Raw genomic sequence first — 23,489 nt, forward strand, 5'->3', positions numbered from 1 at the left:
GCCAATCGGAAATATAAATCTGCTTCCTGCAAATGCCGGGAGCCATGAAAAGGCAAGCAAATGAAAATGAGCAGCATTCTTCTGAATTATTCATACTCCCACCTTTTGGTGGTCCTCATACTAGCTAACTATGGGTGGGATGCATGGTAGGAAGTGGGGGAGGGAAAATAATCAGCTCAGAATACAAAATTTGTCATCGCCTGAGACTGATAGGTAGCAGGCTTTAGGGCTAACAAGAGGAATACACTCGAGACCTTATATGAGCAGCCTTAGAAATGGAATTCTTTTTATTTTTATTTGTTGTAAGCTGCCCTGGGACCTCAGGGTGTAGGGCAGGCTCAATAAATTAAATTAATGATAATTAATAATAACTGCATATAGATGGGGCTATATAATCTTTGGGAAGAAATAAAGAGAGCTGGTATTGGTTTGTGCATATGTCTCTTCATATAGGACATTAGCACATTGCTGGGCAGAAGGAGGCAGAAAATTCATTATCATTATTGCGTTGTTTATCGCCAGTGAGTGAGAAGAGGCATTTGTTGAATGTTCTTCCTGTCTTGGGCTGGAAAACATCTCTGTGCACCTTGCAGATACAACAGGAATAATTAATTGCCCTTCATGTGTAGAACAAGGAGTGCAAGTTAGCTTTGTGTCTAGAGGTTTAACATGTAAGTTTCTCGGGAAAAAAAATCTCTAGAGACTCACAGCTGAAATTCTGTCCGTTCAAAACTTATGAGTGTCCAACAGATATGCGAACATTTATAGCGTGAGGCAGATTTCTAGTCTAAATATTCAGCAGTCCTCCCTTCCATATAAAACAGGACTAACATCTTAAGGGGGGAAAAATCAATTTTGTCCGCATAATATGCAAAGCAGATTTATGATCATTTTTATTGCTAGATATACTGCTCTAAATGAATGATAAGGAAGAGCCAATAAAGATTCCTAAACAGCTGCCTAACACTAACGAACTACGGTTTTTCTCTTGTAAGATTTAAGACAACTATAAATAGTAAGCTCCGAAGGTCTGTTTCTCCAGCTGTTTATCTAAAGCAGCAGTAAATTGTGGAATATAGGCTATTAAAAGAACCAAGGAATCAGGATTCGACCCAAAAGATAAACACTCATCTTCACACATTTTGTATCAGAAGCTTTAACACATACTGCTTTGACATTTGAAGGTAATGTCAAGTTCCTTTCATTTACGTGTAAAATTTTAAAAATCAAAGTAAAGAAGGGTCATTTCTCAAACAGATTGATGCGCAAAGTTACACAAACAGTGAATTGCAGTTGATTTAACTACAGCACTATTATATTCCAAATACAAGCTAAGGCTGCAATCCTAAACACACTTTCAGGTGGATGTCTTTGGAATCGATGAACCTAATCTATGAAAGACTTTTACAAGAGTACAAGGGTTTAGAGAAATTAATGGAGATTCAAATGCTACTAGCTGCTGTGTTGGAGGCAGGAAGCCTCTGGACACTAGTTGCTGGGGAACAGAAAATGGGGAGAGTGTTGTTGGTGCTCAAGGCCTGCTTTCAGGCTGGCTTCCACCACCTTCTGCTTGGACACCATGAGAACAACAGCATGCTGGACTACATGGGCCTTTGGTGTGATGCAGGAGTGTTCTGGATAGCTCAGTTGGTTAGAATGTGGTGCTGATAATGCCAAGGTTGCAGGTTCGATCCCTGTATGGGGCAGCTACATTTTCCTGCATTGCAGGGGCTTTGAGTAGATGATCCTCAGGGTCTCTTCCAACTCTATAATTCTATTCTTCTTCTTACATTTTTAACTTGCATTGGTTCAAAATACTTCTCCCCCGTGAGATGGGCCCAAAATTCAGATTTCACACAATTCAAAGCTTGGGACGTAAACCCACAGTCAAGTGAAGAAGAATTCATGTTACACATGCATATATATATATATATATATATATATATATATATATATATATATAATCAACTTTTTTTTTATTGCTACTTGCCAGTGAAGAGTTATCTATTATTATGTGCTTGTCAGGGCGAGCTGGAGAGATGAGCTCAAACATGCTTCTTTGCCAATCCATGACTGCAATACTAAGTGGTGACCCACATGTGTAAAACAGCCATTGAAGAACAAAACAACTCAAGACAGGATTTGCCTATTATCCGACACCTCCTCAAAGACAATGGGTTGGTATCAGGCTTGTCTTGGGCAAAACTGAAGTGCTCTTTGCATTCACCAAAGGGATTCAGATGCAGCGAAGGCTGCCGCTGGAGGAAGGAGGGGAAAGATGATTTTCTGCAGACTCCCCCTTCTCCTTGCAACATCGTTGGAGGGGTGTTCCCAGCTACCCCACTCCCTGCCTTTGGAAGTCTTCTAAGAAACTGCTGCTGGAGAAGGACTGTGAGCAACATCATGGGAGGGGTGTTTCTAGGACCAAGGCAAAACCAAAGTGTCAAGCTCCCTTGTTATTTTTTCTATTGCCACTTCTATTGCAACTGACATGTTATATTTACAGTACAGTGGTACCTCAGGTTACAGATGCTTCAGGTTACAGACTCCGCTAATGCAGAAATAACGCTTCAGGTTAAGAACTTTGCTTCAGGATAAGAACAGAAATCGTGCTCTGGCGGCGCAGTGGCAGCGGGAGGCCCCATTAGCTAAAGTGGTACCTCAGGTTAAGAACAGTTTCAGGTTAAGAACGGACCTCCGGAACGAATTAAGTTCTTAACCCGAGGTACCACTGTACTGAAATGTTGTTTTTGGATGTTATATTTGCTGTTACGTTGCAGTTTCAGCAAGTTATTATGAAATGGTTCTTGCGATGGTTGATCTTGAGATGTATTCTTTGCTTCTGGGTTGCAAGCCGCTTTGAGCATGATGTTTTTTGTGGAAAGGAAAATAAAATGATGCTGATGCAACCACCCCACATCACTTTCTGTACTGTTCCGGAGGGTCATCAAACCCTTCAGAGCAGATTATTGGGAGGTAGTGGGCACATCTTTTCAGACATTAACTGGCCATAACTTATAAGGTGTAAATTTTCTGAATTCAATGCACACACCAGTAATTATTATTTATATTCCCCATATGGATTTCACTAAAGCTTATTTTCCAAATATACAGAAAAACTGAAATGAGATAGAGACCGTCTACTTTTGGGCTGGCTGAGAACCTTTTTCTTTTTTTTTGGCTTACTGTTCCAATATACACCAAGAACTCATGCCAATTACCCCTTCCATCACTCTTTTGGGCTTCTAGAATTAAAACAATAACAATATTTCAAACATACAAAGAAGGAGCAATGACTTAGCCAACAAAAGACCCATCTCAGAATTAGCTGCATTTGCCCTGGGTCGAATACCATGACATTTCCTGCTGTGGCCTCTTTGGTACTTTCCAGCTACCCTGTGGTGTTCACCCAAACTGTCCCTGCTAAATATAATGGGTTGGATCCAGGCCAAGCCTTCTTCCTCAGCCGATTCCCCGAAGAAGAGTGATACTCGAAATGCACTGGGATTTATCACATATCATTCCTTATTTGTTCAGATATTTTATACTTGAAAATATTAAAATATGAACCCTGCACCTATGTGGTTTCGCACACCTTTACTTTTTATGAATGGTGGTGCAGCCCTTCGGCTTGATTCAGTGCTGCGCATGTACTTTGGAATAGCCATGCTTTGTTCATGCACTTTTTATGGGCCACCTGTACAATGTCATGAGCAACCCCCCCCCTTTCCCCTTGTCTGTTTTCTGGAATTCCCCCTCCCAGTTCTGAAAATCGGACTTTTTAAAAGTTAAATGGAATAGCATCCCCCAGGTACACAGGGTCCAGAAGGCTGATAATGTGGCTGATTCTGACCTGTATAGATTTCTCTAGCCTAGGGTTGGCTAACCCTTTGTGGAGGCTAAGGCACACCCTCCAACATTTCTCTGATGAAAATAGAGATGTTCTCTCCAACATCTCTCCAACGAAAATAGGGATGTCCTAGGGCTTGCCGATCAGAAGGTCGGCGGTTCAAATCCCCTCGACGGGGTGAGCTCCCATTGTTCGGTCCCAGCTCCTGCCAACCTAGCAGTTTGAAAGCACGTCAAAGTGCAAGTGGATAAATAGGTACCGCTCTGGCAGGAAGGTAAACGGCGTTTCTGTGCGCTGCTCTGGTTCGCCAGAAGCGGCTTAGTCATGCTGGCCACATGATCCAGCTGTACGCTGGCTCCCTCGGCCCGTAAAGTGAGATGAGTGCCGCAACCCCAGAGTCATCCGCAACTGAACCTAACGGTCAGGGGTCCCTTTATCTTTACCTTTACCATACCCTCTAACACTTCTCTGATGGAAGTAGGGACATTCTAAGGAAAAGAGGGACATTCTGGGATCAAATCAGAAACTGGGACGGCTTCTGTAAATCCGGGACAGTTCCTGGAAAATAGGGTCACTTGGAAGGTCTGCTGAAGGTCACACTGACTTGTGGCCGTCCCTCTGGACAAAGTGTCAAAGTTGTTGCAGTGAGAACTGCAGTTCACCAGGCTTAATAAACTTCTTACATATTAATTGACCATAAAAGTTATGAGTTCTCTGCATCCAACAGAAATGGTACCAATTCACATTTACACTCCTCGTGACTTTCTGTACATACATAAAAACTGGAATGAGGTCAGAACCGTTTGGGAAATGTTTCTGTAACTTTCCATTCCGATAAACAAAGAGAGCTCAGGCCAACAGCCATTGGCCTTTCTATCATTCTTTTTTCTAATATAAAATATTATTTGAAACAGACCAAAACAGAGAGTGAGAGCGCGCGAAGCCTTTGCCAGGAGTCCTATACCCATCACAGAAACAGCTGCATTCACACTGGGTCAAATACCATGACATTCCCCGCTGCGGCCTGTTTGGTACATTCCAGCTACCCTGCGGTGTTCACCCAAACCGTTCCTGCTAAATAATATTGTTTATTGTTACCATATTGTGATTCTAATAGAATTGTGCACAGACAACAGGATTAATAGCTGAGAGTTTAGATTTGAGCTACAAGACTTTTGGGGGTTCAAGATACTACACGCCCACATTCACACATGCATGTACGTGAGACCAGCAATAATTCAGACCTCACAAAAATAAAATTGGTAGTTTATGGACTAATGCAATTTTCTTTACTCACCAATGAAATAGTTATCTATTGTGCTTGCACATCGTGGCTTAGTTGGGCATGAGCCCAGAAATGATGATGATGATGATGATAGTAATAATAATAATAATAATTTATACCCCGCCCATCTGGCTAGGTTTCCCCAGCCACTGTGGGTGCCTCCCAACAGAATATTAAAAACATGATAAAACATCAACCATTGAAAACTTCCCTAAACAGGGCTGCCTTCAGATGTCTTCTAAAAGTCAGATAGTTGTTTATTTCCTTGACATCTGATGGGAGGGCATTCCACAGGGCAGGCGCCACTACCGAGAAGGCCCTATGCCTGGTTCTCTGTAACTTCGCATCTTGCACTGAGGGAACTGCCAGAAGGCCCTCGGCGCTGGACCTCAGTGTCTGGGTAGAACGATGGGGATGGAGACGCTCCTTCAGGTATACTGGGCCGAGGCCATTTAGGGCTTTAAAGGTCAGCACCAACACTTTGAATTGTGCTCAGAAATGTACTGGGAGCCAATGTAGGTCTTTCAGGGCTGGTGTTATATGGTCTTGGCAGCCACTCCCAGTCACCAGTCTAGCTGTCGCATTCTGGATTAGTTGTAGTTTCCGGGTCACTTTCAAAGGTAGCCCTACGCAGAGTGCACTGATGATGATGATGATGATGATAACTTTATTATTTATATCCCACTCATTTGGATGGGTTTCCCCAGCCACTCTGGGTGGCTTACAGCATATATAAAAACCTAGTAAAATATCGAACATTAAATGAATGCAGCCTGCTCCCAAATGAGACCACATGGCTGTCTTAGATCAATTCAATACGGCTACACTGACTGGCAGTAGCCCTCTGGGGATTTAGGGAGGAGCTTTTCGTTTACTCTACCCAGAGCCAGGGACAGAACCTGGGACATTAGGATAAAAGGTGGAAACTTCATATAGCAGGTCAAGCAGCAGGGCAAATAAATGGATGCTGAAAACTAAAATGGGTTAACTGTATTTTGTTTTGAGGATGCCCATTCTGGTTATCCCACTTTGGTCTTGACATTATTCTATGGAATTATTTGTTTATTTCCTACCCTTCACCCTAAGGTCCTCAAGGTGGGTTAAAACACACACACACACACACACACACACACACACACTTTTTTTTTTTTTTAAGAAAAGGTTTTAAACAACTTGAATACTACCCCAGGGAAACCTTGTGAATGGCTGTGTTGGGAAGGGCCCCCTGAAAAGCTCCATTGCACATGTGAGCACTACAGGCAGTCTCTTGGATTTCAGGCATTGTGAAGGAAGACTGTTATGCATTAGGGTGTGAGCCAGAGTGACTAAAACAAGCTCCCGAGTATTAACAGAGTTACCTGGGGAACACACACAAAGCAGGCTCTGCCCCAAGGTGCTTACATTACAATCTAAAATTCAACATTAAGGAAACAGGGGAAGGAAACGGTCAGTTTGGTTTCATCAGAACGGAATAAGGTCAATACAAATGTGGCACGTTTAGTACATCAGAACATTTTGTTGGTACTTATACTTTAGAGCCAGGCTAGAAAATACCAGCTGATAAGAATCGGGCCGGGGGCGGTATTAACTTGTTGTGATGAGAAGTCTAGTTTATAGGAACTCTATTCACTATGTGTACGTCCATATCAGAACTCTCTACAAACATACTGCTTGCATTTATAAAGGGGTTAACATACAACTGCTTTTTCTGTTAGGGAAACAGATGTCAGGAACTAATTATTTTGCTGTTGCCACAAATGTCCTTTGCTCTAAAACCATTGTTTATTCCTCTTACCCAATTTCTCACTTCCTTTTTATTTTCTCTGACATCAGTTTTTAATGAGCCATGTGACTCCAGAGTTGAGGTAACATGTATTTATACCGATTGATTCATGAATGCCAGCTTTAAACGGGAGGCTTCCTAAGCGGCGGAGATGGAGGTGTTTGGAAATCAAAACAACTTAAGAAGGCAAATACTTTGAAATCCACCATTAAACATGCCTGTACAAAACAATGCACATTTTCTCTCTCTTGAAACCTGTTTAAAAGGTAGCATGCATGAAGGCAAAGTGCTGTAGAATAATTCTATTTTCGTTCAGATCAGCTCCCAAAAAGCGATGATAGCACTGCAGCCTAAATGGCCTAAATACAGATATATATTACGTAATGGAGACATGAGGCCTATTTGGAAGTAAAATAAAGTGCCAGGGCTGGCCAGAGACCTTTGGGAACCTGAGGCAAGATGTGCTCCCGATGCTCCCCCACCCCGCCTACAGAACCGGGCCCACACCTCGGTGGGGTGGGAGAAGCATGCCACCCAAGGCAGGCTGCCTCGCTGGTGCACTGGTCATGCCAAGGCAGCGAAGGAAGCTTAGGGGCTGCAGGGAAGGCCATGGGGCCCACCTTTCTAGCCACTTTCCACCCCTCTGAATTTGCCTCCTGAATTTGCAGCTGCCTTGTTCTGCCTCATGGTAGTGGTGGCCCTGCTATGTGTTATGAAAAGTAGTGGAATGTGTTTCATATGCAATGGATAGTCTTGGGGAAGTCTTGGATCACACCTAATGCATAAACTATCAGACTGGGGAGAAATACAAAAATATAATGCTCAGCTCTGACAGCAACTGAAAATGATCTTAACCTTAACAAAATAAAACCTGTAATAGTTCTATATTTACAAGAACGGTCCAATCAAAGGCGACTATGGGGATGCGGCGCTCATCTAGCTTTTGAGGCTGAGGGAGCCGGCATTTGTCCGCAGACAGCTTTCCAGGTCACGTGGCCAGCACGAACCGCTTTTGGCGCGATGTACACTGCGACGGAAACCAGAGCGCATGGTAACGCCGTTTACCTTCCTGCCACAGCGGTACCTATTTATCTACTTGCACTGGCATGCTTTTGAACTGCTAAGTTGGCAGGCTAGGTTGAACTGCTAGGTTGGCAAGCCCAAGAGGCTCAGTGGTTTAGGCTATAGTGCCACCCACGTCACTTTTAACAGAGTCCTATCTATCTATCTATCTATCTATCTATCTATCTATCTATCTGCCATGGCTATTTTCCAAAGCCACCTCACACCCCGCCAACCAGCTTGGAACGTGTCATTGAACTGTGATAACGCCTGTTGCCTGACTGAACAGAGATTTCTGAGCACATGCATCTAAACCTATGAAGTTTGTGTGGCTGAAATGTGGCATCTTATACAAAGGTAGGAGCCACACCCATTGCTCTGGCCACGCCCACCACTGGCATGTGGCCCCTGGAAGGTTTCCTGCGAGGGAATGTGACCCTTGGGTTAAAAAAGGTTTCCCACCCCTGCGCTATATAATGTTGGCCAAATGATTCTTAGATTTAACATTCTTAAAATTTATTTTGAATAGAGAGCACTTTGTTTTCTCATTCAAGTACATTCCTCCATCTGTTCTAAATCTAAACTAAGGACCAAAACCTTTCGGTTGGGTAAGTTTTGTTTTAAACCAGAAATAAATTTGGGACGATTGAGGGAAGCATAAAAAGTGTTGCTTTGAATTTTCATTCTTTTTTGGTTTCATATATTTTGACCCATTTTACATATTGCAAGAAATATTTAGGTTTATTAGTCGAATTCTGAATCTTATTTTTATTAGACTTGTAAGTCACTTGTTACACAGAGTGGCTTACAACGTATCTAAAAACAGGAATGCATTATAATACTTTCATATAGATACATAAGCAATACATTTTTAAAAAAAATACAAATAACCTGCATCCAAACAACCGCAAGCAGCTTAATGCTACAAAACTTCTTTCTCTCTGTGCTTTAAATTGCAATCCCATACACATTTACCTTGGAGTAAGCCCCATGTAACACAGTGTACCTTACTTCCAACTAGACATTCATAAGGTTGTGCCACTAAGTCTAAATGGCTAAAATATATGTGGACAATAAACATTAATTAATTGCCAGTTAATTAACAACATTTGGAACTGGAAATATTTTTCCACCCCAGTATTTATTGATGTTTTTACTGATCTTATTGTAATTCTGTACACTGTATTCCGCACTGCTGCGTTTTTATGAAAGTTTGGTCTATGAATATTTAAACAAATAAATAATAATATGGAGGATTCAGAGGTGTGCAGGAGATTAAAGAAAACGGGAAGTCTACAACAAGGCAAACCTCCTGTTTCTCTAGCAATTGACTAACTGTTCTGAGATTTCCTTATGAGGTGAAGGGACTGAAACTAGCAGGGGTTAAAGGTCAGGTGCACCACTTGGAAATATCCACAATCAGCGAGTCCTTTTAGGTGAACAAAGTATTTTGGGAGGGAAAGTCCATGGGACTTATTTAGCAAGATAATGTTGGAGACATTCAAGGATGAGACGGATTTGCTTTAGCCTATCTGAACAAATGCTATAGTTTAGACGAACGGAGACGTAAACATTTTAACTCTCTTCAGTAGATGGAAACAGACCCTAATAAAGCCATGCAAAAGTGAAACTAGAATCAAACGAATAATAATTACTGACTACCCAACACCAGAGCACAATGCAAGAAGTCAGGACCATCAAATTCTGCAAATTTTATTAATTATATAACTACAGGTATTTAAAAAAATAAGAAGAAACAGCTGAGAAACACAATGATAAAACTCAATGGTTATTAAAAGATAGAAGGGAGTAGACAATTAACAGCCTTACACAGGTAAACCACATTTTCAGTTGCCCTGAAATAAGATAAAAGATAATAAGATAAAACAGTTTATGTACCAAGTGATAAATTACAAGGAATGCTCTTAGAAGAGAGTAACAACAGCCTATTGCTGATAAGCAAAACTTTCAGTTGCCCAAACATGTTTCAACCATACAATCTTCTTCAGTGCCACATACTGAAAAGTAATTTAATTGCCTCAGAGTATTTGTGTATAACGTTAAAGTTGCAGTTAAAGTTGTTAAAGTTGCAGTTTTTGATGTGAAATAGAAACAAGCAATTGCTTTGGTCTTGTCACACTTGTAGGAAAATGAGGTGCAAAGGGATATACAGCTAAAACAGAGTGTGATGGGAAAGAGACAGAATTCAACAAGGACTGATAGACCATGGGCAACATGGCAGAAATGGAGAACCTGTGGCTTTCCAGATGTTGGCTGGCCAGCTGGGGCTGATGGGAGTTGAAGTCCACAAACATCTGGATTCTGCATCCCTGCTATAGCAGTAATGCTAATGCAGTTTATAGTACATGACAATGCTGCTAGGAACTGCGCACACTATTTTAACCTCCGTGAAAGAAGTGCAACGCCTTAAACAGCCACCTCACCAAGATGTCTCCTGAGTTCTTACATCGCTTCTGTTTTGAAGAGTGGGGCTTTGTGTACACTCTGCTGCTGCTTTGTGCATTCTCTTGGGAATCTTTGTCTGTTTCTGTCAAGTAGCTCAAAGGATATTTGAGAACTTGGCTCTCTTGGCGCAAGGGCAAAATGCCGTCTCACCCGAAGGAAAGGAATAATTCAACGTCGACAACAAAAATGGCTTGGCTTTCTGGAGAAAACAGCACAATTTCTTCTTAATCCACAGTCAATTGACCTAAACGTTTCTAAAAGTGTTTCAGCTGCTACCCCAACTACAGCCATCCTGAACAGTGACAGATTGGCCACAGTGCCCCAAGCTCTGGTAACTTCAAGCCCAGATTATTGAAATGCTCTGTATGTGGAGCTGCCATTAAGCCCGGTTCAAATCTGCAGCTGGTGTAGAATACAGCAGCTTGGTTGCTCAGTGGATCGACTTACTGTGAGAAGGTAACTCCCGTAATAAAGGTGTTATAAGAATTCCAAGGTCCCAAATATAAAATAAGCGTTCATAAATTTACAAGGCAAACACATACGTAAGTATATAAACCACCTGTCTAAAATAGTGCAGGAGAACAATCCTGAAGTCATTTTGACTCTCCCAGTGACCTCAAATATTTTTCTGCAAGGAGGAAGGAAATGGGAAAGTCTCTCCATTGTCTTTTGCTTACCTGTCTTAAGGGCGTACTTGTGTGGGTGAATAGGGTGAGCCTGTGACCTGGATTCAGGAATTAAAGTATTTACCATCACAAAAGAATGCAATCAGTGACCACTACCAGGTATCCTGGCAGACAGGATTTCTGCTGCAGACCGCCTCTTTCTGTAATGCATGTATGGTGTTTTGGGGGGTGGTCTCTGGCTACAGTGTGGGAAACTTCAAAAGTCTATATAAGGGCTTGCGCACCATTGTTCGGCGTCCCTCCTGCCTCCTGCGTGTGGCAGTGAGCACCCTGTTGCAACAGTTAATAAAGATCAGGCTTACTAGCTGCCTTGCTTCTCAATACTCTCTAGTTGGCCTCTGTTATTTCCTTCTTCCGAAAGGGAACCTACTTAAGGACTCTATACGGGCTCTTGGATTCCCCATAAGGGAAAAGGTGCAGTTTTTCTTACAACAAAGGAACTGCATGGACTGCCAATTTCATACCAAGCCAAGCTGAAAGGTTTGTTGGTAGCAGGGGCGTAGCAAGGGTGGGGCGTAGGGGGCGGTCCGCCCCATGTTCCATAATGGAGGGGGTGACAAATTATCAAGGAACAATTACTGCCCTACTAGGGCGGTTCATTTAAAACTTTTTAAAAAAATGCCTCTCCAAAGGTCTTATCTTACTATACTAAGGATTATATAGCTATATATGAAATTTCATGCATATTGGTTAATATCTTGACTCTCCTCCACCAAAATAGTTGTTTACTTGGCTGTTTTCCTATGTCATGAAGGCTGAAATTTCAGTTCAGTGGAGCACTTACTGTTCCCAACCCTAACCCTGTGGAAAGCCATCTAATGAGACTTTAATTTGATTTTGAGTTGTTTTTAGGAGGTAATTTAATTATTGTTTGATTTTATACCCATGTTATGTACCTGATGTTAGCCACCCTGAGCCCGACTTCGGCTGGGGAGGGCGGGATATAAATAAAAGTTTATTATTATTATTACTTGTTATTATTCCTTTGTAAGAAAATATGAAATAACGTAAAACCATTTTTGTGGGGGGGGGGGGAATCAATGGGGGGGGGTTGACAAGAAATTTTCTGCACCGGGTACCACCTGACCTTCCTATGCCTCTGGTTGCTAGTTTACAAATCCCTAAACAACTTGGAGCCTGGTGACCTGAGAGGGTGCCTCTTGTCATACAGACCTGCCTGTTCACTGGGATTCTTAGATGAAGCTCTCTTGAACCAAGGATCTATCTGACAACCACCTTGGAAGAGGGCAGCACCTTCCAAATGGAACAGTCCTCCATCAGATAAGGCATGCACCAAAAGTTCTTCAGATACTTTAAATCTCTTTCTTCACAACTGGCACTTACCGACCACTAACATTGGTACCGAGTTTTATTTATTTATTTTATTTAGAAAAGGATTTATCACACCCCTTTGGAATTCCTGAATATCAAGCAGCATAGAAGTGCTTTAATGAAACAAATAAATAAATGGGAAGGGTATTGCAACCTAAGTTTTACTGGAATGAAAGCTCACTCAAAACCAACGGGGCGGATTACAAGGAGGTGCACTGAGGATCTGCAAGCAAGTCAGCCTGCAAAGTTTTATACTACTTCCCAAATGTTTATGCTTTCTGTGTTGGAACCAAAGATCTCACAGAAGTGCCCGTCAAACAGAGGCTGTGCAGCTGGAAGTAAAAAGATAAAAGCAGTGGGATCCAGGCATCTCTTTTAAAAGAGCTAAGTAATATACTGTATGGGTTTTTTTTTTTAAAGGGGAAAAAAGACTGCCAAGGAAGGGGAAATTATTGTTTCCCAGGAAAGAAAATGCCTGAAGCACATCTGGCAAACTATATCTTTCACCCCTTTTACAAGGTGAGTTATGTTGAGTGAACACCCTTTAACTTTTTTTTTTAAAAAAAAAACACGGGAAAGATCTAATTTGTACTTTAAATATACTGAGACAGTATTTGCTATTTTATGTCTAAAAGTGTATAATCAATCAAAAACAAGCAGGAAATCACAGTACAAAAAAATGACTTCCATTTGAAGAACATGCTGAACATGAAGATGACAAGATTATGTCTGAAACACACACACACACACACACACACACACACACACACACACACACTTAAATATGAAGCAAATTAAAGAACTCGGACTCAAAAGACTTTGTTTTGGTGCTCATCATAGGCTATGAGCCAGGAGGAGAGATGACTGGAGGGCTGGGAAGGACCTACATACGAAAACCAAACAAAAATGGTTTATCGTGTAATTACTTGATTTATATTTCACTCTATCTGTGGTTTAAGGGGGACGTGGGTGGCGCTGTGGTGAAAACCGCAGAGCCTAGGGGTTGTCGATCAGAAGGTCAGCGGTTTGAATCCCCGCGGTGGGGTGAGCTCATGTTGCTCGGTCCCTGCTCCTGCCAACCTAGCAGTTCGAAAGCACGTCAAAGTGCAAGTGCAGGAAGGTAAACAGAGCTTCTGTGTGCTGCTCTGGTTCGCCAGAAGCGGCTTAGTCATGCTGGCCACATGACCCGGAAAAACTGTCTGTGGACAAACGTCGGCTCCCTCGGCCAGTAAAGCGAGATGAGCGCCGCAACCCCAGAGTCGTTCACGACTGGATGTTTACCTTTTTATCTGTGGCTTGAGTAGCTAACAGCGGTGCTCCTACCCCTTGTCCCCCCTCTAAATGTTAATAGTTCCATCTCTGAGAGGCTAACAATCTAAGAAAAGGCTTTGATTTCTCTTACTTTACTTATTTTAAGATGTTTAAATATCCTGCCTTTCTGCCTAAAAGACCTCTGAGGTAGCCTCTCCTCCACCCACTGCGAAAAGAGAAGAGAATGTACATTTTAAAAGAAGGAGAAGGTAATAGTGACTGGATTCTATCCTATTTCTCTTTAAATTTTCTGCAGGAACCATGTATAAAAATGTGCCCCCTCTCTAGGATGGGAGAGGAGCACCACAACGACAGTGTACCAAAAGATCTGATAACTAATAGTGATGTTCCGATGCTTCCACATTCCAATGGAAAATACTGTTCCATACAATTCAAAGAATTCAAATAAAAGACTCTACTACAATGGCAAAATCTGATAACATTATTTATTTGTTAAGAAAAGAAGGCAAGGGTGGACCGAATCACTGGGAGAAAGAAGAATTGTGGAAGGGGTGGATTGAATATTTCAGATGTGGAATGATGTAATGAGAAAGGCACACTCTCAGGGACAACACATTGGTTCAAAAAAGACCCACAGAAAAATTTACAGTATGAAATATATTGTGGATGTCCAAAAAGAGTAGAAAAATGCAATAGTGGACAAAGGTTTATAGGTAATGTCTGTATAACAATATATGAGAAATGCCAGGATTATTTAGCACCTGGTACATCACCAATGCTCCAATTGCTTGGTTCCTGCTCCTGCCAACCTAGCAGTTCGAAGTGCAAGTAGATAAATAGGGACCGCTCCAGTGGGAAAGTAAATGGCATTTCTGTGCGCTGCTCTGGTTCGCCAGAAATGGCTTTGTCATGCTGGCCACATGACCCAGAAGCTGTCTGCGGACAAACGCCAGCTCCCTTGGCCTATAGAGCGAGATGAGCGCCGCAACCCCAGAGTCAGACACAACTGGACCTGATGGTCAGGGGCCCCTTTACCTTTACATCACCAATTACATCAGTAATAGAGGATGAAAGATTCAGTCTTGTTGGACATTTGATTTGGGGGATTAATGGAAAGAGAATGGTGTTCACAACCATGAAGCCTGGAAAAGACATGTTGACAAGCAAAAGAGAAATTGTTAGTAATGCTTCCCATATTTCAATATGCTGTGCACACATAAGATCTTTTAAAAACAGATTAGAATGAAGGTAGGAGTTCAGAGCGGAGGTGTTTGAAAAGTTGATTAGAAAATGTCTAATAAACCAGATCGGTATTTGGTGAGCCAACATGACAGTGGTGTGGGATTGAGGATTGGAGTGATCATTCTGTGATATTATGGCAGTGGAAAAAGCTGTACTGTAGCTTTTGAATAAGTGTGTGTGAGTGTGTGTGTGTGTGTGTGTGTGTGTTAAGAAACACTGGAGTCAAACAATTCCCAAGACTAGCACAGATATATCGCAAAAGAGCCGCAGAATGAAATCCTGGATGAACTTTGAAATTTTTGATTCAGCACTGGTGCCAACTTCATAATAGCAACAAAATTTAGATAAAATTGTATTAAAATGGCTGAAAAATAGCATGGAGGAATAAAAAAGCAATAGGATTAAGGTAATGACAAATGTTGTTTTTGCAAAGACAGTAAGGGTGATTTTCCTCTAAATATAGTGGAGATGTCAGGAGGCAAGATGATACTGGAAGATGGTGTGGTCAGTGACAAGTGAAATGTTTAAGACAAGATTGATTAGTAAACCATTACTACATCCTTTGATTTGTGGGGAGAAAGAATATTAAAGAATATTTGGCTGCAGGTATTTTAGAAAACTTTTTGCAGAGTTAGTATATTGCCACAGCAGAACTTGCTGGGGCCTTTCCTTTACCAACCATTGCTTTCACAAGTTAAAATTTTAACTGTGCTACTCATCAAGCACAGCACTATGTATGGGGTTTACTCTATACAGAAGCAGCAGCAAAGTGTCAAGAGAAAGATAGACAGGATTGCAGGTCTGATTGTGCTCTTGGCCTCAAAGCTCTCCAGCTCTGGCCCAGCCCATGCCACAAACTGTGCTACCTATGTAGGTATGCCACAGGTTGGCCACACATGACCCAGACTTGGTAGATCTTGGGGACTTGCTAAATAAATTGTTCCATTTATATTTACTTGCACTGACTAAAATGCCACAAAATAGCAGGCAAGCTTAGGAGTTGTCCAGGCTGGATGTTGAGCGAAACTGCAGAGGTGGTGGTGAGGACCTGACCATTATGCAATTGCTCTGGCATGTACAGAAACCAGAATTATGCCCATGTTATATTAAGATCACTATGTGGGTCTATCAATGGCATACCAGTTTGGGAGCTTAAGTCATATGTGACTCAGAAAATCTAAAATAGCCACATGGCTGAGGAAAGGATCCATCCAAGACCATGGAGAATATGGCCAAGAATCTCCCCACGGGCCTCACTGTTCTTATTCTAATGACATCCTGTGGTAAAAATCGCAGGATACATTCCTGGACATTATGGGAGATTCCAACCATTCCCCCCTCCCTCAGGGATCTAATAATGACATTGAAGAGAAAGGGGGCATTCTGTGGACAACCGGAGGAGGAGGCCAACGTGTAATTGGGCTGACACATCCACAGAACATATTCTCCACCACAAACTTCAACATACTTGGCCAAGCAAAACATGACCATGCTCAATAAAGAATGCTCGCCTACTCAAGAGGACCTCTTATTGGGAGAATAATAATTTTAGGATTCCCACAGGATGGGATAATTTTTACAGGGCGTGTTTAGACAAGCTTGCATCCAATACAGAAGAACACATGGGAAGTTACTGCAAACTTCCCCTGGCATTTCTCACTGTTTTGCCAGCTTGTTGGAATATGTAGATGCTTATGTATCTGCCTCAGAAAGCTGCCTTATGTCAGGTCCAGTCCAGTATTGCCTGATCCGACTTGCAGCAGATCTCAGGCACATCACTGGCTGCGAGATTCTCTTTTACCTGGCATTTCTGGGGACTGAACCAGGGATCTTGCACAGGGGTCGGCAAAGTTTTTGTGGCTTCGGCCGGTTCATGGTCCCACAGATGCTGCGGCGGGCCGGAGTGTGTGCACGCGCAAGCATGCGCAAACACTATTTCCGGTGCTCCTTCCGGTGCGGAGGAGTTATGTGTAGCTTCCCATTGGCTGCAGGAGCTTCCTGCAGCCAATGGGAAGCCGGCCAGCATCGTGGAAGGCGGTCCCCACTCTGCCCCGCACCGGTTTAGCGCAGTGCACGGGAGCCAACCGAGCAGGTGGCGGGGGTCCATGGGGCAGTTAAACGACCCCCATAGGCCACTTGTGGCCCATGGGCCTTAGGTTGCTGACCCCTGATCTTGCACATGCAACACCTTTGCTTCTCCATGAAGCTATGGCCCCACCTTCACTTGTTAAAGCAGTATTAGGTCCAAACAGCATGTGATGCTTATCATGCAGTTTGCCCTTGAATGATTGCTTTTTCTTTCACAAATGTGCTCCAGAGAGCCCTCTAGAGCAGATTTTTTTTTGGGGGGGGGAGCGCGGGAGGAAAGATGAAGGGAAACAGGAAAACCCATTGCTCAAGCGGACTTCTGTTGTGTAAGCAGACAGACATCACTGGATGCCCTCTACACTCTTTGCCTGCTTTTTATTTTATTTCTTGTGCTTCTTTAAACACACTGTAATTATCATTTGTGCAAAATTCTCTTGTACTTGACTCTGGAAACTTCTAATGAGTACTGGCTAATTCACCCTGACTACCTCAGATAAGAATTCCCAGGCCTGTGCAGGTCTACTCAAAAGTAACTCTCACTGGATTTGATTGGCTTCCGTTCAAGCAAGTATACAAATGATTGTTTCCCCTGGTACAGCAGACTTAGGGAGCAATGCAAACCAAAGATTTGCTGGAATGATGTTAGGATCCAACAGATCTCTGGCTTAGCTGCCAATACCTGGTGCAGCCAGGCTATGCTGGCATAAGTCCCACACCCTGGCTCTGCCAGAGAGATGCTGGTGCAGCTCCCTCCTCGCTCAGCTAGGACTGAGCCCCCTAAGCTGAGGCTGGTGAATTTTATATTGGCATAAGCCCGGGGGGGGGGGGGACTGGAAGATGGGTGGAAGTGGGACTCGGCGGGGGCGGTGGAGGACATATGCTGGATTCTAACTTCATTCAGTTCAGACCTGGTAACTCAGAGGTTACCCAGAGGTCTATGTTTGCAAAAAACAGTGGTGCACACCAACCTCTATTTTAAAGACTCCCCCCCCCCCCCCGTCAGGCTTAGGTGAGCTCAGGACAATTGCTGGCTTCCTATACTTGGGACACTAATGCTGGCATGTGAGTGAAAGTAATTCCTTTCTGATTTTAGTATGCTACACACACACACACACACACACACACACAGACTTTTATAAATGGGAGAAACCTACCTATTTGCTCTCAACCGACAGCTGCAAGAGGAAGAAACTCCTATTCCCTAAGCTATACAACCAGGAAAAAAGTAAATAAATAATAACATAATACAATCAATTTATTTTTTTATCAGACAAAATAGTGCTCCTTCCAATTGTCCTGAGACTACACAGAAAGAGGGAAGAGAAGCTTAAGAAGGGGGGTGGGAACAAGAACAATAAGCAGCTTCAGTTGGGGTCAGGGGTTGCATTAAAGTGAGGTTGGGGGTCAGATGGGATGCAACTTGGCCACTTGTGCTTTAGTACAAGTGGGGGAGTGGAAAGAAGCATAGCTGGCATGCAGAATATCTGGGTCATTTGAGGATACATTGACAGGTATCTGGAAAACATGGTACTCTGGGACTGAAATGAGATGTAAGCATAGCTAAGATGTGCTTCCTAAGCAAACTTCTGGTTTGCAGTTGGAAGTGTGGGGAACATACCATCATTTAGGTAAGGAAGCAGCAAAAAGATAATGGGTTTCATTCTCCTACATGTGCACTCATTTCTTGTTTCACAGAAACCACAGGGTGCCAGGCTGCCCGAATTGGGACAAACTACAGTGTGCACAAACTGGGAATACACTTGAAATCATGGGTGCTCATTGTAGCTTTTGCAAACCATAGTTTGCTGAATTTGGATGTTACAGCAAACTATGGTTTGCACTCACCCGAAAAGAAATTAATAGAATGCAGTGGGAGGTGGAAGCATATTAGCACAAAGCCTACTCATGATGGCTGAACAGAGCCAACACATATTCAATGTCTTGCTTCTATGGTCCCAAACCAATTTCCAGCATTCTGTATTGCCTAAGAGATAATCCGAGGTTTCTTAATACTCTGGGCTAAATATTCACTCAAGTATTTCCAACAGTATCGAAGTCTGCTTTTGTTTGGAAATTAGATTTCCATTTGCACAAAATGCTAAGCAAACCATACAATGTTGACTTTATAAGATTAAACTCAAAAGGGACTTTTCACATCTCCCCAGCAGAAAGCAAAGGAATGCCTGTGACTGTGTTTTTAAATTTTAAAGTATTAAAAGTAACAGATACAGCCTCAGTTTTTGTTTTGTTTTTACAAAAAAACCTCTCACAACACAGAGATTTTTTTAGAAAGAATGAGACATCCTGGAGACCCTTGATAGGGGAGGTGCTTAGGAAATTCACGAGTCTCCTTTAGCTGATCCATTCTTGCCCCTGGAGAGGCTTCCTGCAGGACGCTAAATGCATAAAACAGCATGCTCTAAACAGTCATGCTGCCTCAGAACGCAACCCTCACCAGGAAGATAACGGATATACAAGAAAGAGGAATGTTACTAGCTGCACATGTCCTCTTCTCAATCTAGCTGAAGGAAAGGACACTGAATAGTTTGGAATAGCAGATGATTATATCCTTTTAAAAAAGAAAAACGCAGAATCTGAAAATGGACCACAGAGCTAGCAGCAGCTGAGACTGATCTGCCTGACAACTTTTTAACCAAGCTTGGGACTCAACAAGAAACTGGGACTCAACCCCCCCCCCGCCCCCTCTGGATTCGCACATGTCAGTGGGGCACTGACTGCTGGAAGACGCTATCTAGATAACCTTCGCTCTTTAACAGCGTTTGATCTTCTGATTTACAAAGGAGAAAATGTGGCGGCATGTTTGCTTTATTTTGAGCTGCAATCTCGTTCTCGTTCCGGGATTCAACTCCTTTAGGAAAAACATAGAGACCCTGGGCAAAAAGCAGTACCAAGTCCAGCATGGCTTGTGCAGCTACACTTTCCTTTTGCCTGAAACAGAAAATTGCCGTTCTTCTTCTTCTACCTCCTACGTTTCCAATGCAGTGCAGAGGGATGCACCTTTAGATTATGATGATTCCGTACAAAGGCTCCAGCTGCTCGAAAACATCCTGGAAAACAACACGCAGTGGCTAATGAAGGTAAAAAATAATAATTCCTGTATTATTTCTATCCTACATGTGGGCTCTTGAAGCAGCAGCAGCAGCAGAATTTGCTGATTTGTTGTTTCCCCTTTTGACGAGTGAGTACATTGAGTTGCGGAACATTTCATTCACTTGCTCTTGACAAACAACTTTGTCGAAAACATTTAGTACGACTGCATGCTATTTACAGCCATGCAAAAAATCCAGTGTGAGGAATTTTGTTTCCTGAACTAGAGCAACTGGCTAACTGATTTGTTTGTTCTAAAATGTTGTACCATGTTTTTCAGGGAGGAAAGAAAAAAAGCTTTCAAACCTGTATGCTGTGAACAGCTAGAAACAGCTTCTTTGTTTCTATCCATATTATATTTTCAGAATGCCATGCGGTGGGTGCAAGCTCACATGCACGCAACTGTCAGATGTGCAGGGTTTCATACGTGGAATTTACTTCCAGTTACATTTGCTTAGCACTGCAGGCCATAGTTAGCATTATTAAGGTCAGCTTCACACCATGGAAAATTAGCAGGAAGCCCAATTATACACTGTGTGTACCCGTAGCATAGTGTATAATGTGCAAGAGGGGGGTGGGGGTCATTCTTGTGTAGAGGCTGTGAAGAATCAAAGTTAATTGTGGCTTCCTACAGTGTGCACGTATGATTTAAAATGAGATATGATTGAGTTCCAAAGATGTGAATGGGACTTCGGCAACAGTATTCTTGAACAACAGCTCTGTGGACTGGTACAGAATGTATCTGTGAATATTATTTTAATCATTTTGAATGTCTTAAGTTACTGACTTCTATAAAGGTAAAGGTAAAGGGACCCCTGACCGTTAAGTCCGGTCACGGACGACTCTGGGGTTGCGCCGCTCATCTCGCTTTACTGGCAGACAGCTTCCAGGTCATGTGGCCAGCATGACTAAGCTGACTTCGATATAGGGATTCAATTTTGTGCGTGAAATAACGTTACTTTGGGTGGTATCCGGATAACTATTGTTTTGTTCTAAAAGTCTCTGTGTAATTCCTGCACCACTAGACTATGATGGATTAATATGTGATAATTGGTTAGTTACAAACAAACGGACTTGAGAACAAGCATCCCACATGGAAAAAGCTAACTAAATCACTTTCTAGAGTATCGAACAGTTATCTAGACTGTGTGACAGTTCAATCTATTCATGTTTACTCTGAAGTTGAGGTTTACTTCAAAGTAAGTGTGCAAAGGATCGCATCATAGACAAACTGAATAGAAAGTGCAGCTTAACTGCATGATATCCTTGCAAAGTCACATGATACAAGACATGTCTTCTGAGGATGAAATACATGTGCTGAAAACCTAAGCTTGCTGATTCAGAGGTAGGTCCATTAAGTTCGGTTAGATTAATTCTCAAGGGTTCTTGCTGAGGACTGACGCTTTAAAGGATCTCATTTAACATCTCAGTATATACATTACAGAGAAGGCTGCAAAGGTGTATTCTAATACACCTCACGAACACAGCATCACAAAAAATTAAAATCAATATAGGCCCTGTTTGAAGCTTTTAATCAAACATGTATTATGAGCTGTTATTGCAGACTAATGCGTCCCACACCTTCCGATGATAAGAAGCAGATAAGATTATAAAGTAATCTTTATAATTTAAAACTGCATTTAATAATCTAAAATATGCTTTGGGGAAGGTTGTTTAAATAGCTGTGTATCTAGCAGAACGATCCTAGGTACATCCTTTCAAAAGTATATCTGTCCTATTGAGATAAATGAGACCTTACTTGCCGATAGATGGACTACAATCTTATACAGATTATTTTAGAATAAATCCCATTGAGCATCATGAGCATTACTCCTGAGTAGGCATCGGTAAGACTGAATTTCAAGCTGCAAAATGTTTAACATAAATGTCATGCCACCGTTCATATAGACAGGTAGGTAGGTAGACAGACGTATAGGAAAAGGGTTTCAGAACCCAAGTTTATGTCCATTGTTTTTATATTTACTTAAATAACAACACTGAATTACAAAAAGTTTACTTTCTACACCCCCACCCTTTTACTTTAAGTAAAAAACTAAAATAACTAGGAGAGTCAGGATCAATTGCAAGACTGCCACAACACATTTCTCAGGTCAGCAATTTTATTTATTGCTTTTTCCTATAAATCTCTGGGAATTTCTTTATGACAAGCACATTTAGCAAAGTCATTAAAACCAGGCACTTACTTCTGGAGGTCAGTCAATCCATTTAAAAAACAAATAAACATTCTATTTCTACATTTTATCAACTGACAATGCAATTGTGCAGAAGTAAGGTCCATTGGGTTAAACGAAACCCTAACTTTCTATTGGATGACATTGGTTTTGTGTTTGCCTTGTCATTCCTTTAACATATGGCACTTGTGCTATCTTACCCTCATTATCCTCAAGCAACTTATGTCCCAAACTGTTTTTCTAATGAAACATAGTAAATAAGAATGACACGAAGAAAAACCCATAGGGATTATTCCAATTCATTATTTATAAACTCTTTTATTTATGCTAAGGCAAATTAATGTACATAACACATGGATGCCCTCGAACACCATTTTGTAACCATTTCAACTGGTTTGGAAAATCCAACAAATTTAATTCCCCCTTTTTCCTTTAGTGAGCCTTTCTAAACCCTAGGAACGACTTATTTTTGAAGGGTGCTTGAAATAATAACACTGCCAACATAAAAAATCTTTCTAGCACCAGTTACACACAAAAGCTTTGTTTCAAATGCATTCTACATCCTCACACAGTATCACATTTCCCACCTTCAATCAGTCATCAAAAGGAAATGTTATGTTTCTGAATGGACACCAAACTGTCTGAATGGAAGAGAGTGGAAATCACTGTGGATGCCTCGCAATCACAATAGGAAGCTGGAAGGTGTCAGAGTTGCTGTGCATTCCAGAAACTAACAGAAAACCAAGGCCAGTGTTTCAGACGTTCCTAGAAAACCACAATCGCCATGGAAGGGCTTGCAGTTAAAATGAGATCACTATTATTAGCACACCACCTTATCTTCCAATATCTTAAAAAAAAAACCTTTTCTAAAAATACCAATTTGTCTGATGTCTGAGCAAAACTAATATCTGGCATACCAAAAGAACAGGTTAATTTCATATGGTATGTTCCAGCAAATCACAATTCAAGAGGAAGTAGAAATCTATAATGCATATAAGATTCTGCACCACAGTCGTCCTTTTAAGTCTGCCTCAACCCCGGAATTTTCCGTTTTTATTTAAGTCTTCCCAGTATTGCAGGAGAAAAAACAAACAAAGCCTGCTTGAGTTCATTATAGGCTAAA

At 41.9% G+C, this 23,489-nt stretch overlaps 2 protein-coding genes across 3 annotated transcripts in view; one reads left to right on the forward strand and one right to left on the reverse strand.

Moving 5' to 3' along the window:
• MCPH1 (microcephalin 1) overlaps positions 1-23,489 on the reverse strand; it is a 102,442-nt gene that overhangs the window by 10,544 nt on the left and 68,409 nt on the right. The gene's annotated exons all lie outside the window — the stretch shown is intronic.
• ANGPT2 (angiopoietin 2) overlaps positions 19,409-23,489 on the forward strand; it is a 42,659-nt gene continuing 38,578 nt past the window's right edge. The window contains exon 1 of the mRNA XM_033142994.1: positions 19,409-20,164. Within this exon, the coding sequence (XP_032998885.1) occupies positions 19,874-20,164 (291 nt within the window). The 5' untranslated portion in view covers positions 19,409-19,873. The remainder of the gene's footprint in view (positions 20,165-23,489) is intronic.

This window comes from Lacerta agilis, chromosome 3 (genome assembly GCF_009819535.1).
Source record: "Lacerta agilis isolate rLacAgi1 chromosome 3, rLacAgi1.pri, whole genome shotgun sequence".
NCBI classification, from domain to species: Eukaryota; Metazoa; Chordata; class Lepidosauria; order Squamata; family Lacertidae; genus Lacerta; species Lacerta agilis.